Consider the following 23,211-nt stretch of genomic DNA (forward strand, 5'->3'; position numbering starts at 1 on the left):
CCCCTGGCTCCTTTTCTCTCCCCTTTGCTTCACTGGCTCCCTCTTGTGCCCGATTTTGTTTACCCTCCCTTAGGATGTAAGCTCGTATGAGCAGGGCCCCTCTCCCCTCCTGTCTCCACACCTGTTCTTCCGCTCCGTCTTTACAGTATTTGCCTGCCTGGAGTTTCTGAAGTTCTGGTACTTTGTGTTTATTGTTCTGTATTGTTTTACCCTGTATAGTGTACTGTTTGTGCCGTGTACGGCGCTGCGGAAACCTTGTGGCGCCTAACAAATAAACGATAATAATAATAATAAATATTCATGTGGCACTGGCTTTCAGTAAATTGATAAGCTGCATTCAGGTTGAGTCCAAAAAAAAACTGACTGCTTCCAATGTGTGCACATGACAGGTGAATTTAATGCAAATGTGATGCTGTAAGTTTTGTTTGTGTATGTAGCTTAAACATTTACAATATACTACAAAAGGACATCTTCACAATTGTGGTCTGTGGGTGGAGTATGTTCGAACTGAAAAAGTGTGAACGTACTTGTAAAAAGAAATCAAGAAGTAAAGCTCGTGGTGTTAGGGAACAGCCTAGTGCAAAACTGTGAATATACAAATATATTTTAAAATCAAATATAAAAACAAAGTAAAGCAGCTTTTTATCTTTTACACCTATTTTCAAGTGCAAAAGTCTAGAAAACAAAACACAGAAGCACCAAACAGTTTAATAAGTAAAACAACAGTAGTTCATATATAGTGTAGGTGAAAAGCTGTTATGACAGGATGGACCTCTCATGCTACCCTGTCTTTTGTGTTGCTGGGGACCAGCTGGGCTTGCCTTGTCACCGTCCCCTTTCTTTATCCCAAATGAGCCCCTCCTCTCACAGTAGAAAGGGGCTTTTGCTGCTGCCATAACGAGGCTCCTTAACGGGACTTAGAACCTCGTCCTTCTGGGTAACTGTCGCTACTAGGGTACCCCCTTGTTGTTACTCCTGGGCTGGTACACCTGACCTCTCGCCTTCAGATCAGGGATGCTATGGATGGTTCCACCAGGCCTATCACACTGGCCAGAGCTACAGGGTAGCGGTCAGAGCGTTGGTACTAGATGCTGAGTTCCAACCTCAGAACAGCCGGGTAACGGATAAGATTTGGTCTAATCTACAGATCACAAGAATTACAGCAGGTAAGTAGACGTTAAAACAGGTTCCTTAAGCAGTGATGTTTATTAGCTCAGGAAGTCCTAAAATGGAGTTACTTTCACTAGTTGGAGGTACTAGTGATATCCAGAAAGAACAGATGGTATAATACTAATACATGATCAAACAGTGCGATTTTTATACAGATTTACACAGATACCCTGGCAGGAGGTAATCCAGCCTCCTGCCCCTCTAACTAATCCAGGTGCTTCATGCAGCCTGCAAATAACTCAGTATGGAGGGGTTTAACACCTTTACACATTACTGCAATCTGCATCACTACATCTGAGGTTTTCTATTGAATGTTTACCATCAAGATATAACATTTCTCTAATTTTGCTTTGAATGTAATTTAACTTGCAAAACTCACATTCATCTGTGATCATTTGCATAGGGGGTCTATCAGCAAGTATAATTACCTCCTCCTGTCTTTCAGGCTCAACAGAGATTTTGGTCACTCAGCGATGTAAAGGTCTAATTAACACAAGATCACCTGTCTCTAGACAGATGCAAACCCCAAAAATGACTTACTGTCTCAGGAGTCAATACATTTCCACACATACCAATATAAAAATATATAGGTACATTTGCAATGATATACAGAGGTGTACTGCACTCCTAATTAAAATAAATATCTACATTAAGTTTTATCTATGCGCTCCAGCCATAAATAAGTTATTTATCAGTAATCCAGCCACAGACGCGTACCAATATTATAATATAAAGGAGCTTATCTGTAGTAATTGTGTACTTTATAGTGTGATCCTCTCCAACTGTACAGCAATGAGTCCATGTAGTAAGCTTGGGTCCATAGAGAAGGAAAAGGGCTGAAAACTCCACATAAATAAAGAGAATATAGTGTAATTCGTTTTTACAAAACACACAAGGCAATTCACTGAAAAGAGTATATACGTACCCCAAATATCATAAGCTCAGGTATGAATTAATTAACCAGAAACTGGCATCAAAATTCCCAATACATTTTAATACATAATAAAAGACATCAAAATGTCTGTATATTCAAAACAACTAACGAGAGTTTATCTGTGAACCTTAACAGTAGTTATGACCACATAAAAAGACAACTCTGGCCAGAAGAATCCCATATGTACAGAAAGAAGATCCACAGGTAAGTCCCAGGTAGTTACCTAAAGTATTTTATCTCTCTGATTTGCTGAGTGGATATGGTTAATGTCCAAATTAAGGCAGTTTAAATAGTACTGATCTTCAATCTATGGATGGACATGATGTTATGGCGGAAGTGACTCTGTATTCCGATATTTTGATGTTTGAGTGCACAGCGCTCATTTGGCTGTTTAAGCAACCAGGACTATTTAAACTGCCTTAATTTCGACATTCCCCACACCAACTGAGAAAGTCTGAGACAAAACACTTTGGGTACCTATTTGGGACTTACTTTTGGATCTTCTTTCAGTATACGTCTTTTCCTGGCCAGTTTTTTTCTATCCCACATATGGACAGAACTACTGTTATATCCAGAAAAGAAAATATTGGATCATAGATAAGCTCTCATTATTTATTTTGAATGTACAGGCATTTTGATGTCTTTTATTATGTATTAAAGTCTCCTGCCAATTTTACTGGCAGTTTCTGATTTACTACTTCATGCTTGAGCTTATGATATTTAGGGTATGCATATACTTTTTCAGCAAATTGCCTTGAGAGTTTTTTTTTGTTTTTTTAAACAAGTCTTTATTAACGATCAAAAATAATAAAAAAAATAACACAAAATCCGAATACAGTGGTACATAAATTTGAAGTGCAAAAAGCAAAGAAAAAACTCACTAGGAAAGAGACAGCAGTATTCAAGGACAATGTAGGTATAACAGGTTTAATTGTATTGTAAGAAAAGATCAGATTGAGAGAAGGATAGGGGAAAGAAAGAAGAGACAGAGATCAGTCGAGAGAGAAGTGAGCGTGAACGAAGAGGAGTGGGGTAGAGGAAAAGAGGGGGCGACGTGGCAAAGAACCACCTACAGATTAAAAGGAAAGGAAAGAGGGGAGAGGAATGGAATGTAAATTATGTGAAGGGGGGAGCGATATTGGTGATAGGACAACCAGGGATCCCAAACCTTGTTGAATTTTTTTTTATTTTTTTTTAGGAATGGTGTTAATGATGCTAGACATGAAATCCATGCTGTGGACCTGCCAAATCCTGGTAATAATAGAGGGAAGAGAAGGGGGGGCTGTATGTTTCCAGTCAGAGGCATTTTGGCAGGTGGCAGCAGATATAATTTGGCGGGCCACTTTGTTTTGGTGTTTAGTAGCTGAGGGGAATCGAAGGGGCAGGAGGAAAAATGTCAGTTCTAACGGGACATTGATCTGGATAATGGATTCTATGAGTGATTTAATTTCCTCTGGTTAATTTTGGACAGTCCCACCATATATGCAGGAATGACCCTACGCCAGAGCATAAACGCCAGCTTTATAGGGACATAGAACCAGAGAAACAAGAGTTTGTAAACATTTTCTTTTATTCAAACACAGATTGAGCTAGAGGCGGCGTTGTCCTCATTTTCAGTCCAGTTTTCGTAATCAAGGGAGTCTCCCAGGTCACATCCCCAAGATAGATTGTGAGGATCGCGGGGAGAGGAGGTCGGGGAGGTCAATTTGGAGTAGATGATGGAGATCAGACCAGGCGTTGATGCTCGTCGCAGGCACAATGCCTCAATGATGGTAGTGGGGCGAGAGGTAATGTGGGATATGACTGTAGAGTGGATATTGCGGATTTGCAAATATTGATAAAAGAATTGTGTGGGCAGGCCAATTGCGGTTTGGGGGAATAAGGAAGTACAGGTGACATCGTTAACAGACCCTTCGGGAGTACCAGAGAATGTGACGGGCTTTAAACCTGGAGGGAACTCTGGAGAGTTGAAAAGAGGGATTACTGGGGAGGGGTACGGGGAGAACCCATATAGCCTGAAAGTTAAATCTCAAATTTCTAGGTAGTGTGAAACTGTGGGATGGAACAGTACCTTTTTAGGGCGACGTGCCTTAGGGAGCCAGAGGACGGACGCAGGAGAGAGTAGGCCTAGACCCTCAGTCTCAATAAGAACCCAAAACCTGGAGGACGAAGGGCCGTTCCACAAAACACACTGAGCGAGGCGAGCTGAAAGATAATAACGCTTGAAGTTTGGATACGAAGATCTCCAACCCAGAGAGGACCTCTGAAGCACCCGGAGCCGAAAAAGTGGGCGTCTGCCTGCCCAGGTGTATTTGGATGTCCCATGTTGAAGAAATTTGAAGACATAAGGAGGTATTCGGATGGGGAGGGTTTAGAAAAGGTAAAGTAATCAAGGAGAATGTTCATTTTTACCGCATTGATATAACCTATCCAGGAAATAAACTGTTGGAACAAAGTCGTTAAATCTGATTTTATTAGGGTCAAGGTATGGGGGAAATTGCTCTGGAAGAGTTGGTGAAGTCTTTAGGTCAGGAAGATGCTCAGGTATTTCATTTTCTGTAGATGCCATGTGAATGGGAATGTAAGGAGTAAAATACATTTATCAGTAAGTGGAATGTAGAAATCAAGATACTCGGTTTTGGGCGGGTTTATGTTATAACCCGAAAAATGTCCATATGTGTCTATTTCAGAGAGTAGAGGAGGGAGAGAGGAAACCGGGTAGGATATGCTGATGAGGACATCGTCGGTATATAGGACAATGTTGTTCTCCGTGGATCCAACTCAAATGCCTGATTTGCCCATACCCTGGAAAGTGGTTCAATTATGAGGGCAAAAATTAGTGGGGAGAGGGGGCAACCCTGACGAGTGCCGTTGGCAACTGTAAATGGTGTAGAGAAAAGGCCATTGGCCGAGACAATTGCAGAGGACTGGTAAAGAGCCAGAACCCCTGTCAAGAATCTGTTGCAGCAGCCCATCAATCCAAGCACACCACAAATGAACGGCCACGAGATGCGGTCAAACATCTTTATTAAGGATTGAACTTTTCCGCCATGAATGGAGTGAATCAGATCGATGGCCCTCCTTGTATTATCTGGGGCCTGTCTACCCGGAATAAGCCCGGCTTGGTCAGGGTGGATCAGGGTTGGGAGGAGGGGGTTGAGTCTAGTGGCTAGGATCTTAGCGTAGAGTTTAAGGTCACCTTGAGAGTTTCTTAAAAATGTATTGCACTAAACTCTCTTTTTTGGGGGGGGAGTTTTCAGTCCTTTTCCTTCTTTATGGAACAAAGTTTCCTACATGGACTCATTGCTGTAGAATTGAACATGATCACACTACAAATTACACAATTACTACAGATAAGCTCCTTTTTTATTATAATTTTGGTACATGCTATTCCTGTAAAAGCAACACAAATGGAAACAAACCATTTAAAAAAAAAAATTATTTTTTATTCAAAAGTTACAATATATTTAAACTCAGAAACAACATTATATAAAGATTTGGTATTCTACCAACCTTTCTGTTCCTTAAAGGCTCATCCACACTAGGAATCATCATGTATTTTACAATCAGTGTGTTTTGTGCTCACTCAACGCATCCCTGCTGCCTGTAAAGAGCATGGTGACCTAGGGATCATCGATTTCTATGATATGATGCGTTCCTCACTTCCAAGCTAAAGACGTATGCACCAGGGCCTCTTCACTGCTATAGACCCCAAACAAATCTTTCTCTTTCCTGGCTCCTTGAACAAGCCAGTTACAAAATATTTCCAAACATCTCCTGCATAACGGTGATGTCAGATGAGCATTTGGAATTCTGTATTTTTTCTCTTAGAAAAAAAATCAGAATTTTTCAGCTTAAGTACAGACTAGTTGGACTATGGTGTCAATACAGTAGAAATCTATATTTGCCTCTCCTACGTACATTTTACATGTTTTATTTCCTGAGGGCAATTCCTTACTAAACTACCACTACAGCACACAGATAGCTACAGAATGTAAAGTCTTGCTGTGCAGCACTTTATTATAAAGGTGAAGCTAGGGCCAACAGGAAGTTTACATCCACGTTCCCCCAGTGATATCAGCCATTTTCTAAGATCAACAAAGAGGCAATCATTGACTGCCACTCTCTGTGAAAAAAGTGCTCGCTGTTATTATGTTACATTAAGATTTTTATGCAAACTGATCTTCATGTAAAACATGGTGTCTCTACCTCTTGATCTTATTCTACTGCCATGGCACTCATAATAAGCAGTTACAAAAGCTTTCTGTTTCTTCCTCATCCCCAAGAAGGTAAGGTAAGTGACTGATGGCTGCAGGCCACAGCATGCTAGGATTTGTAGCTCAACAGCTGGAGAGCAACAATTTTGGATAGCCAATTTAAAGATTAAACTCCACCTATATTTAACATTTTGGATGAAACTCTTCTTTAAATGCTACTAGCAAAGAAATTAATCCTTATGCTAAATACACTTTGGCTATTGTTAAACAAACTAAAATTCTTCCACTTTGATGGGATTTGTCAATTTGCATGCATTCAAATGTTTTTTTTGTAAACAGGCAGTGCCTACGAACAATTGTTATATATACTGCAAACCAGAACACTCATTCCTTCTGCGAATTTATATTACGGTTTTCTTCTGTAGTAATCTGTTTTGGTAAATTATCTCTGGAACAAAATACCCAATAATGTATTGAGGCAATGGCATATACTCCACTAACGCTATGAAAACCTGCAGTTACAAATGTGATAGACTTTTAGGCGTATGCAAGATTGTGAGCCTAGCACCCTTTTTCTATTATATAAGTTGATAAACTGTTAGTTTCTTGCATGCAACCAGTCTGCTTGCCTCTATTACATACCGCAAACACAAATTAAACAGCTATTCAACATTAGCTGCATAACTTAATTGAGGATGTAAAACATATGGTGAAATTACAGCATGTACGTTAGCGGTGTCAAATTATCAGCAAAGCAATAAAAGCTCCTTCTCAGGACCCAGAGGTCCCTAGTTGCCTACAGCCAATCTGACAATAAGAGATGACAGAGGTTGCCATAACTTTTTCAGTCAGTGTTACTGCTCACCCTGTGCATAAACCATGAAGTGATGTGTTTTACTTTTTTGACACCTACATGAAAACATGTGGCCTAATTCAGTGGATACCTAGTGCTATTACAAATGTCTCCCTTCATTGACATACAGAAGCTCAATACTGTCTACTGGGCCCTGTTCCTCTTTGCTGGCAGTGACACAAACATTCTGCTTACGCATAAAATAGTAAAGGGACCATATTTGTGGCAATGGTGCTGTATAAAGTATCTGGAATTGTGGACTTCTGTGCAGGCAAATGGGGTCCCCCAGCACTGCCACAATGTTTAATTTACTGTTGGATGGTTGACGATTTGAGGAGTGTACCATACAGTTACCTTGTCTAGATCAGCATTTGGTTGCCATCGAACAGTTGACTGAAAAAGCTTAGAAATAGGTAAATCTTTACAGAAAGAAAGCATAAATACTAAATAATTACTTTGCTGAAATAGTCTAAGGTAAACCATTTGTATCTAGTGTGTGAGGCCTTGCCAAACTTAGCAGTCAGGGAAGATGGATATGAATAGGCAGCATCACACAGTTGTATTTGATAGGGGAACAACTATAAGCAAACATCATTAAGTTCACATATGTGTTAGTCATATTGTGCTCTCACTGAGCCAGGAAAGAGCGGATAGTCATACAATAAGATGACCACTGTGTTAGTCATATTGTGCTCTCACTGAGCCAGGAAAGAGCTGATAGTCATACAATAAGATGACCACTTGCTCAGGGTTTCCTTATAACATACACCATGCACATGCTGCCACCACTGCACGCAGCACTCATACATGGCAGTCCATGCAGGCAGAGAGTGGACCTGCCCTCACCTTCGCACTCAGCCTGAGCTGCCACTCTTACTGGGAACCCCCAAAACAGGCCCAAAACCAGCCAGTTCACCGCGTTCTTCATTTCTGCCAATCCTCACTTCTGCTATCAGGACGCAGTGAGAGCAGGCGCTGTGCCGCCGGCTATATGACGTATCCTCTAGACAGGACGTCAAACCAGGATGTCTCCCCGCCCCCTTTCCTTTACTTACAGCTCTGTGATTGGTCGGACATGAAAGACTAATTGACAATGTGACTGCTGCTCTTCTCTCCCATTGGTTGCAGTTCCTCACCATTCTGGTTTCGCATTGGCCGGGTAACGTTTTCTGTTCTGCCAGACGCCGGTATGGCGGCGATCGGTGTACATTTGGGCTGCACGTGTGCCTGTGTGGCCGTGTATAAGGTGAGAGTTTCTGAGGGTTTTCATTGTGTATTCTGTTACCTCTTTGCTGGGGGACTGTGAGGTATTCTTTGTTTAAGCTATCTCACACATTAAAGCTGAGTGCTTGTATTATATATTATAAATGTTATTTCTATATGTGACTTTTACTATTCACCCTCGCCGTCTACTTTTCTTTGTATGGGTTCAGAATTGTGCCGTTATGATCGGTAAAACATGTAGAGAGGAGATGGGAGTTTTAGTAAAGGGATCATCCCACTTATTCCTGGAAACATTCCAGATAACGTTTTCACATTGCTGCCCAGTACAGCTTCCGATCCTCCAATATGATGCCTTCCACCCAGTAGGAAATACTGCAGTTTAAAAAGGATGTGAAGTCAGTTTAAGCAGGAGAACCAATAGCAAGCTACAATATCTGTTCTTGTGGTTTTTTCTTGTTAAACACAACCAATAAATACTTTGTGGTTTTTGCTTTCATATCAATCCATCTTTCCAAGCAGGATTCTACACATAGGTTTTCATAAAAATCTGTATTTAAAAATGTTCTTTCTATTTTTTTGTATGGTTTTGAATTAAATGCATAAAATGTGTAGGAATAGCATGGGTAGTTTATGTTTAGAAATAGACAACCTAACGCATCAAATGAGTACACCTTTGTTTACTGAAGAGAGGACAGGGTACATATCATCATCAGATACCCTGCCCCAATCTCTGGATTTATTAACTTTTCTGTAGTGTAGGATGTTATTGTCTGCTATTTACCAGATAATTACTACTAAGGGAGCACATCTTTTGAAAGAGGAGAGTATATTTTCTTAAATGAGGGTTTCCATAGTTTGTTGAAGACAGGATGCGCATTACAACCCCCTCCCACATCATGGGTTCCTCTTTAAAATGAGGGAGCCTTTGGATTTATTGAAGCCAGGATGGGAGAGATCCTTCCCATCCTTGGACTTCTTAATGATTTCCGCAGTGTAGGACTTGGGCTCTGTTGATCACACATGAACACCAGAGAATAGCTTCTCAGAGACCTCCTTTGAAATGAAGGTATTCCTTCTGTGGGTACTAGTGCTCAAAGGATGCTTTTAGATACTTTGACACATCCCCTGTTTTTTTAGATTTGTCTGTAGTGGATGGATAGCTGCAGGGCTTGATGATACAAGCTGGCTTATATAAGATAAATACTAATGACATTCACAAATGCATACGTAAAAGTTTCAGGAGTTAGTAGACCAAGTTATATTTTATATAACGTTGTGTTGGTGAAGGGAGAGATTTTTGTACACAGCTGACTTTTTGTCTTTAATTCCGTTGCAACTATATTTTGGAACAAACAAAGGGTTTAATCAGCACAGCTCTGGAACTGATGTTGTTAAGCTTAAATAAACTTTTAATGCTGAAGTTTTTGTTTTTTCCTCAATGTATCTGGTAGCCTGGAATCCATCATGTGTGCATCCTACATATAGGTAACCTGCTATGCATGTCTCCTAAAAGTGACAGAGTACCCAATTCAAGCACAAACGCATAACCTACTAGGGTAACGGGTTACATCATTACAGATGCCTATGTGTTGAATCTTCATAAAAGTATACTTAACTACACAGGTATAACAATGCTGCATTCAGTGTTGTCATGCTATGATAAGATGATAGCATATATGCTTGTCTTTGGAAAGGTGTATGTGTGATATTTATCTTTTATCCCTTTTCAGGATGGTCGTGCTGATGTGGTGGCCAATGATGCAGGTGACAGAGTCACGCCTGCCGTTGTTGGATATTTGGAGAATGAAGTGGTAAGATTTTCCCCCCAAACTTATTTTTGTGGCCTACAGTTTTGAATATTTTGCAGCATCTACCTCGTCACCTATTTATTATTTTTTTTCTTTTCAGATTGTTGGCCTAGCAGCAAAACAAAGCAGAGTTAGGAATGCGTCAAACACCATTGTGAAAGTGAAACAAATATTGGGCAGGAGGTAAGATAAGTTCTCACTCTTAAAATTATTTATCCTTAAGCACATATAGATTGCTTTGCTTATAGATTATTATTATTAGTTTATACAGTGCTTCAATATTGCTCAGAACTTTACAGAGAATATTTAATAATTTACATCAGTCCCTGACTAATTGGAGCTTATGGTCTCCATCTCTGTACCACACAAAAATGCACACCCGCTAGGGTTTGACAGCAGTCAGATAACCTACTGGTATAATGTTGGACTCTTTGAAGTAACTGGAGCCCGTAGAGAAAAGCACGTGCAAACACAGGGCAACCATACAAACTCAAACCAAGTGCTGTGCAGCAGTGCTGACCACTGTGCCAGGGTGCCACCCATGATATTTGGTTGTAAGTTTTGAACTGAGTTGCGCAACCATGTTTTATATTTATACTACCCAACTTTCACTTGTCCATGGCAAGCATGTAGTTAGCTATCATGTATCGAAAGTATTTCTTCAGTTGCAAGCCAACATTATGATCAAATATTCTCATCAGAATATTCCTGTTCATTCAAATATGATTAAGTGAAATCACACTATTCCTTTTATAGTTGTATAGGTTTTTTTCTGTAAAATTGATATGTGGATGTGGGAAAATAAAAGAAGCACTATCATATAACTAATGTGTTTTTTTTCTTCTTTTCTTTTTTACAGCTATGAGGACCCACAGACTCAGAAACACATCTCTGAAAGCAAATGTTCAGTAAGTAGACTATAGTTATTTCTAAAATTCAAATAAAAAAAAAAAAGAAAGTAAGTGTATCCTGCGCTCCTTCTACTATTAGCACTTGCACACTAATGAATATTTAGTCACTGTTAATTGGATTTATTTCTAATGTTGCTAGAGATAGTATAGTAGATGTTTCCAGTCTCGCTAGTTTCACTTTTGTTCTGAAAATTAAAAGAACTCTAAAATTACACTAGGGTCTACATTTACTAAACTGCAGGTTTGAAAAAGTGGAGATGTTACCTATAGCAACCAATAAGATTATTGTTATTTATTTAGTACATTCTACATAATGACAGCTACATTCTGATTGGTTGCTATAGACAACATCTTCACATTTTCAAACCCGCAGTTTAGTAAATCTAGCCCTAAAGGTTAAGAGACATGAAGCACAGAATTGTGACATATGAACTATAACTACAAATTGCTCTCTAAATCAGTTTTTTGTCTCCAGTCCTCAAGTACTCTCAATAGGTTTGGTTCATTAGCAGGTTTGTTATTCTATTAAAACTGTCATATTCCATTATATGGGAGTACTATGGATTTGGGAATTGCACAATAAAGTGTTTTCTTTTATTATGTTTATAAGGCACAACAAATGGTCTGCAGAGCCGATCATGACATTTACAGTAATAAACAGTCAGGGCCTAATTAATGGTTCAGGCCACCCTAGTCTTATATGCTTGTAACTCCTCTTTCCTTCCAAGCTAAAAAGACACTTGTCCTTAATTTAAATTAGTTTGGCGAGAAAATAATCCCTGCCCAATTAACAGAAGGCAGGATGGATTCATGTTATTTATGCCAAAGTCCCACCCTTCCATCTACATGTCGCAGAAGAAATAGAGATTAGTCAGACCAGGCAACGTTTTTCCAGTCTTTCAACTCTCTAGCCTGTGCCCACTGTAGCCCCAGGTTCCTGTTCTTAGCTGACAGGAGTGGTTTGGCATGGGCTCAGAGATTCTGTTCTCTACACCACTGTTGATTATGTTACCTTTGCCTTCCTGTCAACTTGAAGCAGTCTAGCCATTCTTCTTTGACCTCTCATTAACAAGGCATTTTCGCCCAAGGACTGCTGCTCACTGGATATTTTTTTTATTTTGCGCACAATTTTCCACATCTGGTCCAACAATCATTTCTATAGTCAGTCACTTAGATGACATTTCTTCCTCATTTGGTCTGATCAACAAATGAACCTCTGCACAATGCAGCCTGCATTTATGCATTGAGTTGCTGCCACATGTACCTAATAAAGTGGCCAGTGAGTGTATGTGTGTAATCATAAAATTATATTTATTTTTATATATATATATATATATCTCACTAAGTCTGCAGCGCTGTACAGTGAATATTTGTCATTCACATCAGTCCCTGACCAAATGGAGCTTACTGTCTAAATTCCCTAACACAGACTAGGGTTAGTTTGTAAGCAGCCAATTAACATACCAGTATGTTTTTAGAGTGTGGGAGGAAACCGGAGCACCCGGAGAAAACCCATGCAAACATGGGGAGAACATACAAACTCCACACAGATAATGCCAACCCTGGGCATGATTTTATAACGTGTTTTATACTCCATTAAATGTTTTGATATTTTTGCTACGCCTGTGCTGGTCTGTTAATGAAATGATGTACAGTTTATTTTAAAGGAAGGTTATTGTCTTATCTGATTTTCCTAAATGATAGTCTATTTTTAAGGAGGTGGATTAGGCATCCCAACCGTATCAATGATAAATCTTGCAAGTAAAGTCACTCTTGCTGCTATGGAGTTACTTTACATTGACCCATTGAAGCTCTGAAGATATTTAAGTTACTTTCTATCAATCTTATTGCCTGGAATCTGAAAATAATATATATACCAAAGCCAAAAAGGCTGCAGGGCCACTGATGTGTGATAAGACAACTATTTTATTAATACACAGTATTTAAAATCTTGTATTTGAACTTCTTTTATAAAAGCTTGTTATTGTAGGTTGTATATTGTAATCTTCCAGTGGAAGAGATCAGTGTGTAATTGTTCTAGGTATAATATATATTTAAAAAAAAAAAAATGTATTCCTTTGTGCATTGTAAGGTTGCTAGTTTAAACGCTTTGAAATGCTTCAGCAGTGTATAATTTTAATTTTCAATATGTATTTAATTTACTTTTAAGGTAGTTGAGAAAGGAGGAAAACCCAAGTATGAAATTGATACAGGAGAAACTCTCAAACTTGTGAGTCCAGAAGATGTTGCAAAACTGATCTTCAGTAAAATGAAAGGTACAAATGACATGTTTCACCTTGATGCTCTTGATCTTCTGTGTTTGTCACACTGACCATATTTTGTCTTGCTTAGAGACCGCCCAGTCAGCTTTGGGGTCGGATATCACCGATGTGGTTATCACTGTTCCTTTTGATTTTGGTGAAAGTCAGAAAAAATATCTTGGGTAAGAACATTTCTCAGACTTCTCATTGTGAAATGAACGCATATTTAGATCTCTAATATTATATCTGTGTGGTCTAGGCCTCCTGTATCTCTTCCAGCTTATTCTCCTTTAGAACAAGTGCATAGTTTGACATTTTCTGCTGCTCTGAGTATGCACAGTACAATGGCAGACAGTGGACTCTGATCATGATCCCAGCATTTTAGCAATCTTGCACTACCGAAAACGTATAATTACTCAATTTCAACACTGAATTTTATTGACATTTGTTTTCATATAAGATAATTTTGAGGTCTGTAGATGTAATCATTTATTTAGAATATAATACAATGTGATGCAACCTATAAGTTTACTTGATTTTTGCCACTTATTATAGCGAACTGTCATGCACATTATATAAACATGACACATGTTCACACTAAAATGCAGTCTGCAGTATCCCCTCATTAATCTGTCAGAAATTTGGAAACAATGTATAGTTGGAAATTGAGTGCATGCAAATTAACAGCACTCTTGTGCTCTTCCTTTGTTTCACTGTTTCCTGGTGAAAATAATGTAGTAGAACTGAAGCTCCCACAGTGGCATATGTATGCAAAGCAATTATTTTGTTCCTAAATTTATAGGGATTATTTATTTGAGATTTTCCTTCTAGCTGAAATGTCCTTTCTCAGTCAGTATCTGAAGTAAAAGAACAGAAAATCTCTCTTCATGGTTTTTGTTTAATATGTGCTGACCAAATACATTGGTTAAAATATGGATAAATGTACAAGTCAAGACTCTCCTGATACAGTATATCTGTAGCACCCACAGCTGCATTCCCAAAGCAGCGAACGTATGGTGAACTTCTCTTTGACACTTGTTATTGATCTGTTTAACAATTCGTCCGTACTAACTAAAATTTAGAATGAAATGCAACCTATTTGTTGCATCTCTGGATTCACTTAGCATATAGATCAGATACCAGGCATCCCTCTTCATGCTGTGAATGCAGGTCACTTGTGTACAAGTTTACAACATGAGTTCTTCAACCGTTTGCACATTTAAGTATATATATATGTTTTTTAAAATCGATTTATTTTGTGTGCTATTGGGGGACATTGCAATACATTGGGGTATAGTCGGTGGTCCCGGGAGTCAAGGTACTTAAACAGTTAAATCTGTGAGTGTGGCTCCACCCCTACTATACCCCTCCCACAGGAAGGAGAATTCTGTTTAGCCTAAGTGCCCTTTTGGAGTCGGGCATAGATTGATTTTGAACCTGACTAGATCACTTGCCTTCCTTCAGGCAGGCCTGGATAAGGTCTTGCGATTACCCTCTCTGAAGTTACATGTTTTCGCGCTGTCAGTCGTCTTCCAGCCCTGGTTGGTCGTTTTGCCTGTAGTTGTCAGTTTTTTGCAGGGGGCGCTTCATGTTCTACCCCCATATGTGCACATGGTTGAGCTATGGGACTTGGAAGGTGGTTTCCTTACTGGCAGTGTCTTCAGCATGCTGAGTGTCTGAGTTGGGAGCGTTGTTTTTTGCCCACGAGAGAGGGTTTTTGTACTCTCTGTAAAATCCCTATTATTCTATGCCCCCTCCAATATGAGGGGGTTTACCTGTCTATGCAGTTAACAAACAAGACAGCCGAAAAGCCTCTTCTTACATGGTTATTTAAGGAAGTACTTACTGTGCATTTTAAAAGGTGAGTGATTTCAGGTTTGAGTATTTATCACCTAATTTTTGCCAATACTGTCCAGGGGGATCCCAGGAATCTATTTAGGTTTTTCTTAACAGCTGAAGAAACTACGCTCCAGGACATGCAATCCATACAGTGATTGTGACCTAGAAATGGTCTTTGGTGATTACTAAAGGAAGCAGAAGTCAATAAAGGATTGCTGACTCTGAAGTATTTTTGAAGAAATGAGGATTGTCATGAGCTTTTTATTGGGGATTTGGGGTATTAAATATATATTAAAAATAATGAAAACAAAATTTACTAAAATGAAGATCTACACGATAAGAGCAGTTTGGAGATTATTGTTAAACAACCACGACCAGAGCCAGATTCAGTGTCAAGAATCCAAGTCTCGCATTTTGTGGCATTTCTGGCTTTTTTTTTTTTTATAAATTTTATGGGTATGATGCATCTTGCATTTATAGTGGCACTCTTAAAAATGTAACAATGCCTATTGAAGTTTTTTATTTATAGACAAGTACTGCTCGGAACGTCAGTTTTTTTTTTTTATTTGTTTACACTGGAGCAGGACACTCTTAGTTATGGCTGTTACGGGTAGCTTTTTTTTTTTTTAGCTTAAGTTTATTTTTTTTGGTGGTTCTGGCCTTGCCTCAGTGTAGATCCTAGGCTGAAGAGGGCTCTCTTCATTCTTTAGATGTGGTCAGGCCTTTTAGGACTTATATCGCCAAAACCAAGGATGTGTGCCGGACATAGAAACTTTTGGATCCCTATGACGCCCAAAAGAGAGGTTGACTAGTCTTTAAGCAGCCCGTTTAATGGTTTGAAGGCACATTCTGCTTGGTCTGTGGTGCCGCTTGGTCAGCACAGCACTTCCGCTGAGTAACTACAGCCACAGTATTCTGTGCACACATTCACATAATTGTACATGTTTAACACCTCTGTGTCCAAGGAGGCAGGCTGCACACGGAATCTGAGCATACCCTCCCTTAGGGACAGCTTTGGGACTCTGTCTCCCCATAGGATGATTGAGAAAATTGAACTTTGTGCTTGCATTTAATCGTTCTTCCTGAATCCTCGGGAAAGATTGAATGCCCTCTGTTTGCGATTTATTGTTTTTCTTTGTTGGTTTTCCTATTATCCTGCAATTGTTTTCTTATAGTTGTAAAATGCTAATTCTGCTCTTCATCCTCTTTGTTCTCTGCTCCTCTGGGGCTTTGTTAGGAGAAAAAGTTCTAAGCAGTTAGCAATAGGAGTGTAGAGGAGGAGGAGTAGTTTGAACTTTTTGCCAGTTAAATTTAAAGTGCTCAAGCTCATATTGCTGCACTCTAAACAACAGTGTTCCTCATGGTTTCAGAGAAAAGGATTTAACGGAAGTAAACAAATAAAATCACATTAGCATTCACTTTATTTTAATTTCATATATATAGGGAGATCAGGGGTAGTTTTACAACAATGCTCCCCAATTTCAAACTATTTAACGCTTGTCCTGATTTTTTTTTTTTTTCGTTTTGCAGGGAAGCGGCAGCAGCTGCTGGATTTAACATATTGCGTATGGTTCATGAACCATCTGCTGCTCTCTTGGCTTATGGAATTGGACAGGATTCACCCACTGGTAAAAGGTAAACAAAATGACATGCTCTCTCTCATATTTATGATATTCAAATGCTTTTTGCGTTAGAAATTGAAACATGCTCTCTCTTTGGCATGTATATGACCTGTCTTAGTCTCTTTCTCCTTCATCCACTCTGGGGGACAATGACACTGCTACCATGGGGTTGTATGAGGGCGCATGGCGTTGGCAAATAGTTAACGACTAAGTTTGCTGCTGACTCCTCCCCTCTGCAACCCCACAGACATCAGTTATATTTAAGTGCCCAAGGAGTTGGGCTGTTTAAGTACTGCTCTGCAGTACTTGCTGCTAGATTAGATTTTTATTATTTTCTTAGTGTTACTGACATGTCAGTGAGGTTAGGAGTGGATTAGTGGTATGTTTTACACAGGTACACTTAGTTAGTAAATGGAATATATTTCCTTTTTTTGTTTATTAAAAATAGAACAAGAAGAGGATAGAAAAGAATCTGCCTGCAGGCAGTGACAGCCACTATGCGACTTTCACCGTATTCTCCCGACAGGTCCGGCGCTGCCTCAGGCATAAAGTGTGGGGACTGCATCTGAGGAGCGGCCATTTTCAGGGAAATACCAAGCCTCCCGCTGAGGTGGAGGGGGGACTTGGATTTCATCTGGCCACAAAATGAGCACAGATGAAGAGGCTGCAATGCAAAAGACACAAAGGAGAGCTATAATAAGCAAAAGTCTCCAGTGAGCAGGTAGGATAATCCTCCCCAAAGGAAAAGCCTCCAGTGTGGGCAGTGTAACGGAGACCCCCCCCCCCCCCCCCCTCCTTGCTGATTGGTGCACTCCAAAGGTGGTAAAATTCAGCTAGAGTTTACCTCGGACAGACTCCTGACTGAAATAATGGAGAATCCATTGGCTGCTGGCTTTCCTTCCTTGAAAAACAATTGCAGCTAAGTACCCCAGTGGGGAACAAAAAGTTAATGAGATCGGAACTGGACAGTAGACAGTTGAAGAAACTCCTAAGCAGTTTTACCTCACAGACACTGTTTATGGTCAGCAGTATACTGTGTGTGACTGAAAGCCTGGTACTATGGGTATCGCTGCTACTGATCAGCAGTATACTGACTGACAGGTTGCTTTCTATCTGCAGGTACTCTGCCCCAGACTTGGTTCTGGAGGGATAAGTGCCTTACATCCGTTTTGCATTACACATATCGTATTTTGAGGATTATTCTGTTATATATATTAACACAAGTTTTTGTTGGGGAGTACAACTCTGGGTTTAATTCCTGTAGAGTTAGGAGATATGTATGTGTGTTTTTATATACTCATAATGCTATGTATACGCACTTAACTAAAGCTTTTTCTCTGTTTAGTCCAGAATTCGACAGTGATTAGCCAAGCAACTGGAGGTAAAAGTACTTTTCTGACGGTGAATGTCCCTAAACCACGAGCTCCGTGTTTTGGGTCTCTTTGGAGATCCTGTTTTGTGAACATGAGTTTTAAAGTTCAGCCCGCCAATAGAAGTAAACTCCTTGCAACATGAGGACAGTCTCAAACTGATAGAGAAGCTTACTCCAAAAGCTGTCCAAATCACAATATCTTAATAAAAAAATAACTAAATAATAATAATCCACATGACGGGATCTTTCTCGCCTTGTGACTGCGGGGGTAGGGGGTCACCAATAATTATTCAAAGATCAGTGGGCGGCATCTACCTGTAATATTTGGATCTTGGGGATCATGTCCAGAGTGGCAGAAACACTGGAGGTTTTATTCTGTTCTTGGTGCCCAAACAGGACAGTTCGTTTCCATCAATTCTAAACCTCAAGGGGCTGAACCAACATCTACGAATAGACAAGTTTTGGATGGGATCTGTCCTTTGTTTTTACAGTAGGAAGCTCTCATTGTCAATTTAGGGGGAGATTCACTTTGGCTTTCCACAGTCCAGAAAGTTTTCACAAAGATTGCGGCATTAATGTCAGCTTGTTTACGTGCCTTGGGGTTGAACATTATTCCGCATTTGGACTATTTTCACATCAAAGCCTTATCAGGTCCTTTTCTCTATCAGCAACTGACCCTGTCTATTTGAATTCTGGAGCAACACCGTTGCATAATCAATTATTCCAGATCCCAGTTGATGCACTCACAGAGGATGAGGTTTCTAAGATTAATTATGGACACCACTTTTCAGACGTTTCTCTACAGATTCCTACAACTCTCGGTTAATCCTGAGTCACCCTTGTCCTTCCATGTGCTTGGGCATTAGGATTCTAGGGTTGATGGTATCGTCGTTCGAAACCCTTCCATACAGTTGCTTCCACTCTTGTACGTTCAAGTGGAATCTACTAAGACAATGGTCGGGCCCCACTTTTTTCATCTGGGGACACAACGAATCAGACTCTCTGGGGAGACTCCTCAGCCTCTTAAATGTTGGCTAGTTCAAGAGCTTCTGATGATGGGCTGATCTCTTGTCCTGTGGTCTTGAAGTTTGGTGACCACAGATGCCAGTCTGAAGGGCTTGGGGAGCTGTTCTCCAGCTTCGTTTCCAGGGTCTTTGGACAGACAGGGAGGCGCTTTGGCCCATAGATGTTCTCGAGCTAAGAACCATGCTGTTAGCCCTCGAGGGAGCTCAGTCTCTCCTTCAAGGAAAACCAGTCCATCTCCAATCTGCCAATGCCACTGCAGTGGCGTATGTAAATCGTCAAGGAGGAACAAGAAGCGCAGGAGCTATGCAGGTAGCGGAACAGGTTGTCTTGTGGGCAAAGAAATTTGTTCCAGTGATTTCAGCAGGCTTTATTCCTGGAGTGAACAACTGGAAACGGATTATCTCAGCAGGCATGCAATTCTGGGAGAATGGGAACTGCATCTTCAGGTGTTTCAGGAGTTAGTCTGGAAATGGGGCCTGCCAGATTTGGATCTGATGGCATCCTGTTTAGGATATCCCTTTCCACCAATTCCGATGATCCTGCCGGTTCTAAGGTCTTCCGGTCATTCTGGTGAAACTGAATTGGCCCAGGCGGCTCTGATTCGCCAACATCTTGCTTCTGGTAGAAGGGACAGGCTGGGCTCTTTCTCTCAGGCCCGATCTCAGTCGAGAACCATTTACACCCTCTTAACTTACCTCTGCTGGCTTTATTGAAGTGGCTGTTGAAACCGACCTCTGGCGGTCAAGGAGGTTCTCCTCCAGGGTATTGTAGACCTTCATGCCGGCTCGGAAGCCTGTATCAGCCAAGATCTATCACAAGGTCTGGAGGATCTATGTACAATAGTGCAAGAAGAAGTGTCATAACCCTGCCTCTTTCAGAATAGCCATTTTCTGTCCTTTCTTCAGGATGGGTTAGAGGTGGGACTAAGACTTTCCATTTTCTTTCAGCGTCGGTTGGCTTTCCTCCCTGATGTTTGTACTTTCCTTCAGGGGGTGATTCATGTTCAGCCTCCCAAAGTTCCTCCGTTGGTCCTGTAAAATTTTAACCTGGTTATTGAGGTTCTTATTTGAACGCCTGGAGTCGTCTGATCTGCATTTCTTGACGTGGAGGGTGGTGTTTTTGCTGGCATTTGCATCTACTCAATGGGTGTCTGAGCTTGGAGCCTTGGCCTGTAGGGCTCCTTATCTGGTGTTCCATGAGGATAGGGCAGTTCATAGGACCGTATCTACTTCTTGCCTAGGGTGGTTCCAGCCTTTAGAGAAGGGATTGCTCCTTCTGGGCCTTCATCTGTTAGTCTGGACGTGGACTGGGCTTTACGGTTTAAGTGGACAGAACTTCTGCTGATTGCAGGTCTGACTCTTTTTGTTCTTTACGATTCTAATAGGAGGTTGGCCGACCACTAAGCAGACCATTGCTCGTCAGATTAGGTCTATGATTAAGCTTGCTTATTTGTGTAGAAATCGGCCTGTGCCTCAGGTTCTCACGGCACACTCTCCCCATGCGGTGCGAGCTTCCTGAGCTGCTCGCCATCCACCATCTGCAGAGCAGCTGTGTAGGGCGGCGACCAGGTCCTCAGTTCATACCTTTACGAGGTTTTGCCAGTTCAAAACTTTTGTGTCTGTGGACGCCAGTTTCAGCTGCAGTGTTTTGCAGGCTAGTAGACCAGAGCATTCCCACCCTTAGGGGCTACTTTAGAAGGTCTCCATGGTAGCAGTGTCCCCCAGAGTGGATGAAGGAGAAAAGAAGATTTTTGTACTTATGTTAAATCTCTTTCTCAGATTCCATCAGGGAGACACTGCGTTCCTTCCCTTTTGCTGTTCTATGGTTAGTTGTATTGTTGAGCCCTTTTCTTGGGACTTTAGTATTACTGAGGTCTACAGGGTTGCAGAGGGGAGGAGTCGGCAGCAAACTTAGTTGTTAACTATTTAAGTGTCAACCCCATGGTAGCAGTGTTCCCCAGATTTAATCGGAGAAAGAGATTTAACGCAAGTACAAAAATCTTCTTTACTTGCCTTTGTTTGAAGCGCATAGGTGGAATTACCAGTCACTTGCCTATTGTGTTGCCACCCAGGCTGTTTGCCTTTTTCGCTGCTACGTTTTGTTACAGACCCGTGTAATATATTTTTTTTTTTTTTTTTTTTTTTTGAGAAGCTAATTAGTATAAATATAGTCCACACATTGAAACACTGGCAGATATGTTAGTGTATTCTTCTTTGATCTGATGTTTTAATTAAATTGTAGTCTGTATGAACCCACAGTGCTTCACTCTGCTTTATCACTTTGTTCTTTAAACTAGATTTTTATTGATTACAGCAATGTTTTGGTGTACAAATTGGGAGGGACGTCACTGTCTGTCACTGTGATTGAAGTTAACAGTGGAATATATCGAGTCCTTGCAACAAATACGTATGATGACATTGGAGGAGTATGTTTCACAGAAGCTTTAGCACAATATCTAGCATCTGAATTTCATAGGTATGTTTTTGTTTTTTTATTTGTTTAATCATTCCATTTGCTGTACTTTGAATTATATTGTTAAAAAGAACCATAGGAGGAGTTTCATTTTTCTTTTGTAATAAAGTGTTTAAAGGGAAGGTCCACATGCCTAAAGATGGGAAATCACACTTTGAACCAGTAGAAAAAAAAAGGTGGGAGTCCATCCTGTCTTCCAATATAGAGGTCCGTATAAACACTCTATAAGGGAGACATGGAGATAATCCCTTTCTTGTGCAAGATTGGTGCTTGTGGCTTCCACTTTCAGCAAACAGGAGGTAGGTGGGATGGAATTCCCTGTTTGCTGCATAGGAAGGTGCAATAATTCGAAATTGTCCAAAAGTGGAGTTCTAGCTTTGAGAAGGTCTCTTTTCGTAGCATCCTTTAAGTCATGCTCGAAGAAGGAGATCGGAATAAATTATTTTAAAATAAGGGCAGAGAAGATTCTTGTAAAATATAAGTGAAAGAAGTTGCTATAAGAGGACTGGGTTAAGTGTATCACAGGGCCACAAATATACAAGGACCACAAATATACAGTTAATTGTATAAATTGGTAGGAGTAAATGAGACTGGAAAATATGAATCAAATGGGAAAAGTTATGATCGGTAGAGAAACGAAAATATGCAGAAGTTAGGATCAGTTGCGATCAGGTATGGTGTAAGGCGAGCTCAGGGGAGGACAGAAGCCTCCCGTGGAGCAGAAGGACAATAAGCACCCATCCCTTGAGAAACCAATACACTCAGAAGTGATTCTAGTAGCGAGCAAGGCTGAATGTGGACTAAATTAAATAAGAGCGTCTTACCAGCTGTATGTACCATGGGTAGGATAAAACAGACTAGTATTACATGTATATATTGGAGTAGGCATAGAAGGTTTGGTATGGTGAGTGTATGATGCATGCTGACAATTCGATATGAAGCTGAAGAAGTTATTTAATTCTACAGACCCTACTACAGTTGCAGGCTAATTAGCCTTTTTAACTAATTACCTGTGAAAATCTTTATCATGACTTACCTGCAGTTACTTGGTCTCTTGGACTTAAATTTCTAAAAATCTGTTCTCTCTATAGGTCATACAAACAAGACATTAAAGAAAATGCCCGCGCCATGATGAAGCTAATGATTAGCGCTGACCTTGCCAAACATTCTTTATCCACCTTGGGAAGTGCCAATTCTTTTGTGGATTCATTGTACGATGGTATTGATTTTGAATGCAATGTTTCCAGGTAAAGTGTTTTTGTTTTATTGTGTACCTTGAATTAACAATATCAATATTTTAAAGAGCCTCTAAGCTTAATATGCATTAAGATACAGGTCCAAAGCATTTTTAGCTTGTAAACGTATGCCTGTGAAAGTTGCCTTATCAAAACTTATACTACTACAGACATCCTATATTGCTAGGTAGCTTTCTCTGTCTTCCTTGGAGGGACACCAGGGTGAATTGGTATAGAATAGGGACAGGGTGAACGGGCACTTAAAAA

General features: G+C 40.3%; 2 protein-coding genes across 2 annotated transcripts in view; one reads left to right on the forward strand and one right to left on the reverse strand.

Annotated features, from left to right (window-relative positions):
- CDNF (cerebral dopamine neurotrophic factor) overlaps positions 1–8,173 on the reverse strand; it is a 50,644-nt gene extending 42,471 nt beyond the window's left edge. Inside the window, exon 1 of the mRNA XM_075208676.1 lies at positions 8,021–8,173. Coding sequence (XP_075064777.1) covers positions 8,021–8,102 — 82 coding nt within the window. The 5' untranslated portion in view covers positions 8,103–8,173. The remainder of the gene's footprint in view (positions 1–8,020) is intronic.
- Positions 8,174–8,300: 127 nt separating this feature from the next.
- The window catches only part of HSPA14 (heat shock protein family A (Hsp70) member 14), a 28,044-nt gene continuing 13,133 nt past the window's right edge, over positions 8,301–23,211 (forward strand). The window contains exons 1-9 of the mRNA XM_075208675.1: positions 8,301–8,420; positions 10,129–10,209; positions 10,307–10,389; positions 11,066–11,114; positions 13,288–13,393; positions 13,470–13,560; positions 16,748–16,852; positions 21,551–21,712; positions 22,801–22,956. Coding sequence (XP_075064776.1) covers positions 8,364–8,420; positions 10,129–10,209; positions 10,307–10,389; positions 11,066–11,114; positions 13,288–13,393; positions 13,470–13,560; positions 16,748–16,852; positions 21,551–21,712; positions 22,801–22,956 — 890 coding nt within the window. The 5' untranslated portion in view covers positions 8,301–8,363. The remainder of the gene's footprint in view (positions 8,421–10,128; positions 10,210–10,306; positions 10,390–11,065; positions 11,115–13,287; positions 13,394–13,469; positions 13,561–16,747; positions 16,853–21,550; positions 21,713–22,800; positions 22,957–23,211) is intronic.

The sequence above is a fragment of the Mixophyes fleayi genome, chromosome 4, assembly GCF_038048845.1.
Source record: "Mixophyes fleayi isolate aMixFle1 chromosome 4, aMixFle1.hap1, whole genome shotgun sequence".
Lineage (NCBI taxonomy): Eukaryota > Metazoa > Chordata > Amphibia > Anura > Limnodynastidae > Mixophyes > Mixophyes fleayi.